The sequence below is a fragment of the Panthera onca genome, chromosome A1, assembly GCF_046562875.1.
Source record: "Panthera onca isolate mPanOnc1 chromosome A1, mPanOnc1 haplotype 2, whole genome shotgun sequence".
NCBI classification, from domain to species: domain Eukaryota; kingdom Metazoa; phylum Chordata; class Mammalia; order Carnivora; family Felidae; genus Panthera; species Panthera onca.
The window spans coordinates 44,225,542-44,238,206 of NC_138339.1; the positions used below are offsets into that span (position 1 = coordinate 44,225,542).

Genomic DNA, 12,665 nt, shown 5'->3' on the forward strand with positions numbered 1-12,665 from the left:
GCTAGTAAATGGTGGAGCCAGGGTTTGAGTTCAGATTTATCTAATTCCAAAGCTGGTGGCTCGCTATACTTGGAGGAAAGAGGTTCGAGGAAAGGAAGGGGCATGCTTAAGGTTACAGAGTGTCAGAATCCAGGATTTTAAGCACTGGGCTTCCACATGAGCTGACAAGGGGACCAGTATAAAATAACCAGAGAGGAATGTGAGACTATGGGTTAAGATTGCCATAAGCAATAGGGGTCTAGGTATGAGAGAGGTGCTGGGGAGCAAGTCATTAGGAAAGACTTCAGGAAGGTGATAAACCTTGAGCTGACCTTGAAAATGGTAATACTTGGATGAGAACTCATAATCCTTCACGTGAAGATTGCAATGTGCAATCTTTGAATTTTTTTCAGGTCTGCTTTCTTTTTGATCCCCATGAGGTCCTGTGGGAGCCGGAAAAAATTTATCATCCCTGCTGTGGAGCAGAGAGTTTTAATAAACTTCCTTGGGTTTATTTAGCCAGCAAGTGGTGGAGCCAGGGGTCAAATCCAAGTTTTCTGATTGTGGAAAGAAGGAAGCAGACAATCCTTGTGTCCTCTGTTACCCCCTCCCTTCTGTCCCTCTTTAAAAAGTAGCCCAAACATTTTGCCCAAACTCAGCCAAAGTTTCCTTCTTTTCAGAAATCTCGGTGTGTAGGAAGGGACTCAGTCTTGTGGGAATCCAGGTTTTCCCTCCAAGGGAGTGCCAGTCTCCTGGGTTTTCGATAAAGCTCCAATACGCACTGGCTACTTTATTTAGGCATGCCTTTTCCTGTTTCTGGGTAACAATTTCCCCATCAGTCTGGGACAGTAGCTCTTGACCTGGGTAGACACTCTGAGCTTGTTTGGTTTGGAATTCCTTTAAGGAAGCTCTCCATTTGAATGACAAGGTTACAGGATTTCAGGCCTGGAAGGTTTCTTAAAGGTCACCTAATCAATTCCTTCCCAGCCTGCTGTCTGCAGTAGAATCACCTGGGGAACTGGTTAAACTGCAGATTCCTCAGCCCGACTCCAGACCCAGTGAACCCAAATCCCTGGAGATTAGCCCAGACACTCTTGTTTAACAAGCTAACTTGGGTGATTCCCATGTACAGCCAAGGTTAGGAACCATTGCTATGGTGGCACCAGCTACCCTTTCAAGGCTGAGCACTTGAACACTTCCAGTACTGGGGAACTCATTTTGTCTTGAGCAGCCCTTTCCATAGTTGGGTACTTCTGTCTGCTAAAAAATTTCCCTTATGCTGAGAGGAAGCCTGCCTCCTTGTCACTACCACTTCAACGAAGACCCATTAATTTTTTTTTTTTTTTTTGGTCCTCATTTAGACTCAGACCGGGCTTTTCTTTTCATTCAGTCTCATACCATTAAGATGCCCCCAAAAGTTACTGCCCATGCCTTGAAATGACACACCCAGAGCCCCCACCCAGGCCGTGCAAGTGTGTGGTGCTGTGACTCCCATACAAATTAGATCCTGATTTATGTGTGTGAGAGGGTACCAGCCGAAGGGACCCCATGGGGGAGGTGCGGTTCATTGATATAAATCTGAAATTAAATTATCCTTGAGAAAATTACAATCTGGCTGCCTTTGGCAGCAGGATAATGTATATATTTCATTAAATATTAAAGTTTAATTTTGCTTTTGTGTATGTGTTTGTATTAGGCTGTGCCCCTGATCCTGGGAGCCATTATCCTACACAGAGTCTTAGAGAAGATACAAAACATCAGAACTGGAAAAGCCTAGGTTCTACTGGATCATTTTACAGATGCAGAAACAGAGGCCCAGACATGTCAAGTGATTTTCTCCGGGTCACGCTATCGGGTCGGTAGTGGGAGGACTGGATTCCGATATTAGTGCTCTGTACTTCCATATAACGCTTTGCATTGCCACGGTGTTCTGCAGACTCAGCCTGCTGTTCCCAGCCACCCCTGCCTTCAGGAGATTCAGGAGCAGGCAAAATTTCTGGTGCTTGAAGGAAACTGCTGAGTGATTAATCACTCTGTGCAGTTTTCAAACAATGCAGGCCTCTTCCTCTTGTGTTAGGGTCACAGGGGCCTTATCTACGGGGCCTTTTCAGGAGCTCTGCGGTTTGTATGGGGCTGTGGGGAATCTTCTTTGTGCCTGAGTGGGAGTGTGAAGGGACCATGGGGCTCGGGGGCAGGGGACACTTCATGCCAATGTTTCAGCTCTCACCACAAGGGAGAGTGGAGAAATCTTGCCTCCTAGTTCTTGGGAAGGGGAGGTGGGGAGAGGGGTGTTCTGGAAGGATGTACCTTGCTCAGAGCCCAACTTGGAGGAGACTGAAGGGAGAAGAGACACTGCAGGTTTGGAAAAAGTCTAAAGCATTTTCTAGTCCTGTAGATTTGGGGCCCAGATATTCAAAGTAAGGTTCTCAGACTGGGGAGGAGAAGGGCCCTGCTTGATTCAATAATTTTTTTTTAATATAATCTATTGTCAAATTGGTTTCCATACAACACCCAGTGCTCATCCCAACAGGTGCCCTCCTCAATGCCCATCACCCACTTTCCCCTCCCCCCCATCACCCCTCAGTTTGTTCTCAGCTGATTCAATAGTTTTATAGTCTGGGTGAAATTTTACTCCTTAAAAAATGTCCATTGATAGGGGTGCCTGGGTGGCTCAGTCGGTTAAGCGGCCGACTTTGGCTCAGGTCATGATCTCGCGGCCCGTGAGTTTGAGCCTGGCGTCGGGCTCTGTGCCGACAGCTCAGAGCCTGGAGCCTGTTTCGGAATCTGTGTCTCCCTCTCTCTGACCCTCCCCCGTTCATGCTCTGTCTCTCTCTGTCTCAAAAATAAATAAACGTTAAAAAAAATTTAAAAAAAATGTCCATTGATAGGCAAATAAGTAAATAAATGAATGAATACACAAATAAATTGCTAGCATTAGACAAAGAATTGAGTAAACGTAGCTGAGTTGAAGTCTTGACAGCATCCCTTGGGATGCTCTAAGCCTTAGCATATATTTTAGTTCATTCATTCATTTTTGAAAGGTTTATCGAGGGCCATCTACGTGCCACGTACAGTGCTATGCATAGAGGAAAGCTAACACCTGTACTCTGGATGCATACACGTCCAACACACGCTTTCCTCCTTAGGAGAGCTACCCCAGGGCACTCAGGATGGAGTTCCAAGAGAGCCCACCAGGGGGCATGCTGGGCCGGAATTCCCGAAAACCACCAGCAGCGACGGAGGCAACCTGGTGGTCAGGTCTGTAATGTATTCCGTTTGGCCAATGGTATTCCTAAAAGATGGGATTTAGCTGCCAACTTGGACAATTTGACAGCAAACTCCAGCCTCAAGTCTTCTCTTGGAAGGCCCGCTGCCCAGGGCCTGCAATCCTACCTGGCAGCTACTGTTAGGACCTGAGAAATGGCTGCTCTTAGGTGAACTTGTGCTAACTGGTTTTCTTTCCTTCTCCCCATCCTGCTTTACTCATGTGCCATACCTGATCCCCCTGGGCGTTTGAAATTGTGACCCTGGTGAAGGGCTTGGGCCCAGACCCTGTGGCCACGATCTTGGTCCTGACTTACCTGTCCCTGAGGGAGGCAAGGTCATGCTAAATGATGCTGGAAGGTATGGTCTCAGAGAAGGTGCCAGGGGAGCCTCACGGTAAACAGGAGTGGGAGGTGGGCCCCAAACAACCAACCCCACTTGCAGAGCACTGTGAGAAGGGTACTTGGAGAATGGCGAGCGAAGTGAGCAAATATTAGGAAGCTGTTATCAGCTGTCACATCCCTTGTTTGGTCTTGCACTTGAGCCAAAAGGAACAGTGCGGAAGGGCATTTGGAATCAAGAATTGATTAGGAGGCTGGCAGTTGGTCCTCGAAATAAGATTTCAGCAGGGGTACCGGGAGGAAGGCGGGCATGCACAGGGAGCCCCTTAAGGACCACACCTGCGGAACTCTGTTCAGTAGTTTGAGATGGCCACAACTTCCCAGGGCATCCATGGACAAAGGGAGCTGGTTTCCTCTTGTAACAGACGTTAAGATCTCAGAGGACTCTGAGAGTTAAAAGAAGCTTTCCAGATCAGTTTGATGAGGATTTGTAAATTGCACACCCCCCTCCCCCCCCCCCCCCCCCAGCTTATCTGGCTTGCAAACATGTTTTGTTTGAATTCACATGTTTTAGGAATCAGGACATTTTGCATAAATCTTGATTTCTGGCTCTTCTTAGACTACTGGATGATCTGGCAACATGGGGCCCTCCCTCATTCCTGCAGGTAATTATGGGCTGGGGCTGGGGCTGGGGAGAGGCCGCCCGCTTCAGAGAGGCCTGCACCTCTATTTCTCCAGAATCGCTACAACTCCCTTTGGCCTTCCTCTTGGCTCACCTCACTCATTTAAGTAACCTGCCCAGTCCCTGTGGCCATTTGAAATCATGACTCTGAGTTAGACTAGAACGTCTCAAAATTATATAGCAATCCCTGGGAACTTTCAGCAGATGCATTTTAGCTGGAAGTTTCTTCTCTGAAACAAATACAACTAGAGCTGCCTGTGGGGGGAAGCAAGGGTGGGCTTGCTTGCTATGCCCTCTGCTCCTTTTTGGGGCACATGGCAGGAAAAGCCTGAGGGCTCCGTGGAACGTAGTTTATAAAAACCACAGATCCAGCCAACTCTATCACCGCAGAGATGAGGAAACTGAGGCCCAGGGACAGGAAGAGGCTTATCCAAGTTCAGAGTGTAAGTCTGTGCCTGAAACAAAACGTGAACCCATTTCTCCGCGTTTGTCAATTGTCCATCATAACCAGAGGGAGCAAACAGGTTTTCATGCACATACTGACTCCTGGAAACCAGGGTACTGTCGAGCTGGATTCTCTGCAGCTTTGTTCGGTCCTGGGGGGGAGAAGACAGAACTGACTAACGATGTCTGCTTCTGGGAGAGGAAAGAGTCGTGGGATTCAAACCATGTGTTTACCATCTGCTTATAATACCATGCTGCTTGCTTCTGTAATCTAGGAAAGCAGACCCCTGAGGATCTGGACGGAAAGTTTTCTCTACCTTTGAAGTTGGGCCTGATCCTGGCATCGTATCCAGAGGTTCTCCCCATGAGCTTATCCAGGAAATCCGAGGGTGACATAGGCTTGGGCGCGGAGCGGGCAGCGTCAGCCTCCTTCGAAGCAGCAAGGCTAAGAAGGGAGAGAGAAAAGCAGTGGGTTAATGATGGCCCTGTGATCCTATCCCCGCCTTGCCCAGACCCGAGAACCACCAGAGTGTTCTCAGCCTGGGAAATAGGCAGGGTGGGTCCTTAAAGAGGAGAGGCCAGCTTCTGTGGTTTACTCGGCCAGATATCCACCAATGTGGGATCCTGGCAGGCAGCTGGGTGTCTGATTGCTGCTGAGAAGCTGCCTTGTCTTCAGGCTGAGGTTTTGAGCAGTCATGGCTGCCGGGCCTCCCTGGGGAGGAGACTGAAGGGTTAACTTCCCACCAGGTCCAGCTCTGTATTTTAGGCCCCTGCATCCTTCTAGGTGTTCCTGGGGAATAGCACCACCAGACAGAATCTCAGAGACCTAATAGTCCAGCCTTTCCCCAGCGTCTCTCTTCAGAGTCAGAGTCACTAATTAAAAAATAATGTTGCCCAAGTCAAATGCATTTGGGAACAGAAATATAATCAGGCATCTGTACCTGGAGTCTTCTCAGAAACTTTAACAAGCTTAGAAGCCTATCCGTATGGGACTACCATCTCATGAAACATACACCTTAGAAAATGCTCGGTTGGGAGAATTGAGGCACAGTTACTGGAAGAGACCGACATAGGTCTCAGAGTAAGTCAGTCTGCCTCGGTGTCTCAAGACTGGGGGATTTAAGATCAGACTGTGGGATGCTTCACAGTGTTTCTGTCCCCACCCCACCCCCATTCCTATGCGACAAAGTGGTTTCAGGTTCTCATTCAAGCCATAGCATGAACTACTGACGTCTGACAACAGTGGCTGCTGTCCCCCTGCCACACGCTCAAAGGTGTACAGATTTCTAGAAAAGTCAAGATTGGAAACTGAAGGGTTAAAGAACAATCACTTGGGTTGCTTTGGGCAACTGAGCTTTCCTAGTCTTGAAATTACACCAGGAGAGAGCTGGGAGCAAACGCAGCCCTATCGTGTAGTGTTGGGGAGCAGGTATGTTGAGGAGGTGAACGCATAGATGAGCGTGCGCACGCACGTGTGTGTGTGTGTGTGTGTGTGTGTGTGTGTGTGTGTGTGGCGTAAGATGGGAGCTTCTGTCACCCAGCCAAGTACGACATTGCGTTCCCCAAGGGTCTGCACTCAACCTCTCTCGTTCTTCGCCTTGACTTGTTTCTGATCTCACAGTTGTAACGGTTTAAGTGATCACCTCTAATGGATGATTCTCACATCTGTGTCTCTGCCTGGCTGGTCCCGGAAGCCCCCTTTCCTCATTTGTAAACACCCGCAGGGCTCGTCTACCTAGCTGTCCTGCCTGTGCCGCAAATTCATCTTCCAACCTCAATGCCACAGCTTCCTCTCTGAACTTGCTCCTCCAGACCACTGCTCTCCGGACGGCACCAGCATTTCCCCATTCTCCAGGTCCAGAAGCTTCAGAGCCATCATACCTCCTTGTGCCCTTTCCTCTCACATCCCCTCCCTTGTCAGGTTCCGGACCATGTTACCTTGTAATATAGTTACTTGTGTTTGTCTTTGAAGACGGGGAATCATGGTGTTTTCATTTATCGTTTATTTGTTCTTTTAATCCCCTACTGTGTCTACCATGGTGTCTCAAGCATAATTGGTACCTAGTAATTGTACAGTGAATGAATGAATGAATAATATGCTACTTTAATTAATCAAATATTCTGGCTAATAGGGTATTCATAAATATTCATATATGGATTAACAACTTTAAAATCATTAGACTATTATCTCCAGCGATGAAGAATACTGAAAGCAATCTGGTATTCCTTTGCAGGTTCAGAGGGTATTTCTGGATTATTTAGACACTCCTATTTAGTAGATCCCCTCATCCATATACTGAAGAAACTAGTTTTGATTGACAGGGTGAGAGACAAATGCATTTTACTGGTTTTATGTGCATGGATGTTTGTGAGTTGGTGTGATGTGGGCAGGTTTCTGGATGTGATGTGTACAAGTGGGGAGATGTGCATGGATGTGTGCGGGGGTTCGGGTGTGATGGAAGTGTCTGTGTGTGCACAGTGGATTGTGTTACATGGATATGTGTGTGCAACCAGATGAACACTGATGTTCATGTGAGAGTGTGTTAAGCATGGCGTTCGTCTGTGTGTATGTGGGGTATGGGGTGTGAATGTGTCGAATGCTTTAGTGGATGTAAAGATGTGGCATGTGCAGTGCATGTATGTGTTTCTGAAATGTGAGAGATAGTACAGAATAGTGCAAGAAAAGAGGAAAGAACGTATGACTGGAATTTATTCTGTCTCACTTATTTATAAGCTGTGTGGCCTTGAGGAAGTTACTGAACCTCTCGGAACTTTAGTCAGTTGCCTCAGGTCACGTTAGTTTTACACAAGGAGTAACTGAGAAGGCATAGCTCAAAAACACCTAGGACAGTTCTTGGAACATAGTGGGCACTCAATATATTGGCTTGTTCTTGCCTTGCTCTGTGTGTGTGTGTGTGTGTGTGTTTGAAGCAGTTCAGAGTCAGTCTAGGGGCTTCTTCTGGTCTCAGTGCCGCTTTCAGCCGCACCACAGGCCCCGCATGGCTGGGAAGTCCTGCCAGATGCCTTCCGTGGCCCTCGGTCAGTACCACAGTCCCAGGCTTTTCTCCGTTCAACACCAGACTCCTGGATACTCTGTGGCTGTGGTGTGAGCAAAGGGGACCACAGGCGCGCAACTGGTGATTTACGACTTTTCTGCTGCTATAATTCACTTCTAGAACCTCTCTAGGAGTGGTGGTTATGAAGCTTTCATAAGCTCCTGTTCTCTCTCCTGCCCCTCCTCTCAGATAATAAGATTTGGGAACACAGTACTCCCTCCCAGCAGCTACTAGAGCACCAGACCCCTCTTGGCCCTTAGGCCTCTTTCATAATCCTGAATCCTATTATGCCATAGAGTGAAAGAATGGATTCGCCCCAAATTATCCCCTACCATTTGCTGGTAGCAAAATGTGCCATTTAATACCCGAATCCTCCCCAAGCTGAAGAGTCTTCTGGTTCTCCTAGCTCCCATGTCTGCCGTACAGCATTTCAGTCTGGCTACCTGGCAGGTGACTCACTAAAAGCCCTGGCATGCGGACCTGAACTCGAGGGCGTGGAGACTCCGAGAGGTTAAGTAACTGGCCCCGGGTCACACAGCACTTTAATGAGAGAAGGGTTTAGAACTCAGATTTTTTTTTAAGGGTCACTTCATCTGAAGTCTACAGTGTATGGGAAAGGCTTATAAATTGGGAGGAGTGCCACGGGTGATGGCTGCCATTACTCCTATTTGTTTTTGAAGCTTGTTACGTTCTGTGACATGCAGAAACTTCAAAACATGAGTCTGACTTCCAGCCATTCTGATACCCACAACCGAGGTTGCCACACTGAAAAATGGAGGAGAAACAGTCGTGGATTACCACCACACCATCTGTTTTGTCAAGTGAGTCGCAGCGGAATTCTTTGAAATTTTGAGATTTGCGAGTCCCAGCTTGACCATGTATCATGTACCAGTGGGTTCTTTTGGGTATCAAAAATATGGGTTTTTTTTTTTGCCTTGTTTCTATACCACCTCTGCTAGTCAGTTACAGTGTTTCCTTAAATTGCCTCGCTTCTTTCAAACTTACTCTTTTTAAAAACAGAACTTTATATAGTCACGGCTTACAGATGAAAAAGCAGTATTGTTTGCCATAATAGACGCAACCACCATGGTGAGAACAGTGAAAACAAAACCAAAAGAGAAGTCTAAAATTCTAGCTACATGCTGTGGCTTACCAACATTCGGAGCCCGAGCTTGCCCCAAGCCTCAGGGAGGACCAGTGAATGTTGGGAAAAGGTTGGAGACGTGTTAACACCTGATTGAGACTTTCTTCTCGAGATAATGAGAAGAACTGAAAGAAAAATTTCTCAACAATAATTCGCCCGTATTATGTGTGAACCACCCTCAAGCACCGCCCCCTTTTCTTACCGCCCTAGACCCAAATTTCCCTAATTCTTTTCCAAATACAAAGTCTCCATTTGAATGTCAAAATAGCCATGCCCTCCACTTGATAATCAATGGACATTTCGGTCTATATTTAGAAAGCACATTTTGCACAGAATTAGTTCAAGGGCCCCGTATAGTAAATCCACACATCAAGAAGCCCTTGGTGCACCTTTAGAACCACTACCCCTGGTGAACTTGAACCTTTGCTTATAGACTGTGAGCTACTGAACAGAGAAGCTGGGAATGAATCCGAGAAATGAAACATTTGATTGTTAGGATTTGCTGACCCTATAAGAGTATTTGGAAATGATGCAAATTGTTCCAGGGATTTACTGCAATGTAATGCAGTGAATCAGACTCTGTTTAGACAGATTTGATTAATAGTAATTTCAGAAAGACAGTGAGGTCTTCTGGGACCAAGTGTTCTGCCCCTCTCTGAGAAGGCTTTATGGCAAAAGCCACACCGACTGGAAAGAGCGTTAAACTATCACCTTTTAGCCAGGGGATTCGTCATACTGGGAGACTGTGGTACTTAAAGGACCTCAGTTTTGACTCCTAATGAAATGGACCATGGAAAGATCCAGGAGTAGGCGTCCAAGCTGGGGGTCGGGGGGAATGGAGGCAGAGTGACCTGGTGAAGTGGGGGCTCTGTGACCTTCAGGGTGTCACTTCCCTTTGAGGCTTTCAGTTTCCCAAACTATAAAATAAGGGGGTTAGAATAATCTCTAAGAGTCCTTCTGGCCCTAGTGCATCATTTTATTAGTCTGTCATATTCCCTCCCCGCCCCCCCCCCCCCCCCCTTTATACACATCTGGTCTTGGGATCTGCATTTGTCTGGAATCTTTTGGGGGAACATGAGTGTGTTTGTGTCTTTGTTCTTCCCAATCCAGTCTCGAGATTTTTCTCCAGTGGAACAATTCATTTTTCAGGGATTTGTTGAAGAAAGGCCAGATCAATGTTCAGGTTCTCCTCCTCCTGTTGCAACATCAATTGGACATAGGGAATCCATAGGGAGCTGTCAATCTGAATTTCAAATGAGCTGGGGTTGGCAGCCATACTGGGGAGAAACAACTTCAATTTCACCCTGTGAGGTACCACAGCACCAAGAACCATTCTGGGTTAGCAGAGGGAGCCCCCTCGACAGATTCCGTCTCCTTGGTTCAACACGCACAGAGGAGTCGGTCGGGAAGTCACGGGTGGGATAAGGGGAGGAAGGACAAGACGAGGGGCAGAGGACAGCCAAGGGAGAGGTGCTCAGGGCTGGAGGAGAAGTTGCAGGTGCAGCCTGGGAGGGGAGGAGAGTGAAATGGGGAGAGGAGAATGTGCAAGTAAAGGTGTCTGAGGTGCGGCCAGCGCTAGGAGCGAGGGGTTCAGTGAACACAGGGGACAGGCACGCAACCGCACTTAATGCAAGGCGAGGGCTTTCCGAGAGGCTTTGTGGGGAAAGCAGTTTTTACAGTAGAACTTGAAGGCTGGGTGTAGAGTTGGCCTAGAAGAAATATGGGAGGAAGAGTGTTTTGAGTAGAAGGAACAGAATGTATCCAGTCTAGAGGTGAGAGAGGACTTGGAGAACTGAAAGACATTTAGTGTGTGTGAGGGAGGAAATGAGGGGGAGGGAGAGAGAAAGGGAGGGAAGGAGGGAGAGGGAGGGAGAGAGAGAGAGAGAACAATGATAAGAGGTGAGGAGGTTGGGAATAGTAGGGATTGGACACCCTGGTCTGTGTGCTTACAGGTGGATTTAAAAGTTTAGGGAAGATTACCATCCCTTAATTCCTTTATAGTAGAAATAATCCATCCTGATTTCTCAGCTGGTTATACTGAATTGCAGCCTGGCCAAGCCTGGGAAATGGGCCCTCCAAAAACATCTCTGAATGAGGGGTGTCCGACTTAGTTTCCAGGCAACTTGTCCTCTGACTTGGGTCAGAATTCTATCTCCTTTGCTTTGGCAGGAAGGGTACCAATGAGCTGCTGTTTATTCTGTGCAGAAAGCACCTGGTCAACTAATCAAAAGTTGTTGGAAAGTCTGTTCTGTATTTCCATGGGCATTTACTTACTACAGGGTTTTAAAGGTCACTGTGGAACAGAGGAAAACAGTAAGGTGAGAGCTGGGGAGCATGGGTATAGTCGTAGTTCCGTCTCTAACCACGTTATCTTGGGCTAATTCTTTGTCTTACATGGCCCTCAGTTTCTTCATCTGTGAAATGGCAGTTTTGCATTAGATGAGGCACAACGAACAGTTGTATGTTGAGTACCCACTCCATCCAACTGGTGGTGGCTGCTCAGAGAACAGCTCTGGGGCTTGACCCAGCAGGGAAGGTAGCAGGATGGGTCATCTGTCTGCCAAGGGACTAGACTGTGGAGTGCTAGGTTGTCTTAGTTTCGCAGGCCCGCTTGCTCTGAACTCCTCTGACCCTTCTGATTAATTGAGCACCCACCATATGCGTAAGGTACTATGGAGGGGTGCAGGTGAACATGTCACTGCCTACAGATAAAGCACTCCACGTGGGCAGAGTTTGTGTCTGTCTTATTCAGTGCTTGGCATGTGGTAGCAATCAATAATCATTTGTTGATGACTGGCCTTTGCCCTCTTGTTGTTCATTGTTGAGCAGATGGAATAGATTAAGCACATAAACAATTATCGAAGGTGGCCACCCAGCGTAGGTGGCATAATCGGACTGCTGTGGTGGTTCGGAGGAGGAAGGCAGTATTTCGAGGGAGGTGGGGACTTGAATCAGAGAATTTTTCTGGGTTTTATGAATTTTAGCCTCTGCACCTTTAGAAAGCTCCAACATTTGCCATTGCCCATGTTGCGCCTGTGGAGGAAAGCCTTCTTCCACCGGTGGGCCCTCCTCGGGATAGGAATGGGGAGAGGTGGTGTGGTTGGCTCTGTGTCCTAGGCTCCTGGGAAGAAATGGGGCTGGCACTTTCTGTCCTTATGGACTGGTCCAGTTTCGTGTCCCTGTCTCTGACGTCCGGGAACTTGGGGGTCATTGCACAGCGTGGATCCTGTCGGTCACCCTCAGCTTTCCTGGCTTGCATCCTTAGGCCAACATCTGGCTTCTCATGGCCAGCTGTGCAATTCCAATTTTATTTGATTGCAGTAAGGGGCTTAGGCTGGCCAGAGAGTGCCTGACATTTTATTACTCTCACTTCATGATCTGCTAAGCACCCCTGGGAACAGAATGTCAGAGTTGGCATGCTCTGAGCCCAGTTCTCCCCAGAGTCTGATGCACAAGACATCCTTCCCCCTTCCTGTCCTACCTCTCACAGCTATACCTGCTTCCTAGGAAAAAAAACAAAAACGAAACCCCTTATCTGGGTGAGAAAGCACATGTATTTGAATATGATTCTCTTGTGCAGTAAGATAAAATCTTGGATCCTAGGAGCTGGAAGGAACATTGAGATTCCATCTGGCTCTTCCCCTGCCCCTAGGGAAGTCGGAATCTCTAGGGATCTTTCATACTCCTTATCGTTGCTTCTGGTCTGTTCCTCTGAATAACCTTCCGTCCACTAACTCTTCTGCTCTATTTTATGT

The 12,665-nt window shown here is 47.6% G+C and overlaps 1 protein-coding gene across 1 annotated transcript in view; it reads right to left on the minus strand.

Moving 5' to 3' along the window:
* The window catches only part of GLRA1 (glycine receptor alpha 1), an 82,906-nt gene that overhangs the window by 43,903 nt on the left and 26,338 nt on the right, over positions 1-12,665 (minus strand). The window contains exon 2 of the mRNA XM_060634773.3: positions 5,028-5,155. Within this exon, the coding sequence (XP_060490756.1) occupies positions 5,028-5,155 (128 nt within the window). The remainder of the gene's footprint in view (positions 1-5,027; positions 5,156-12,665) is intronic.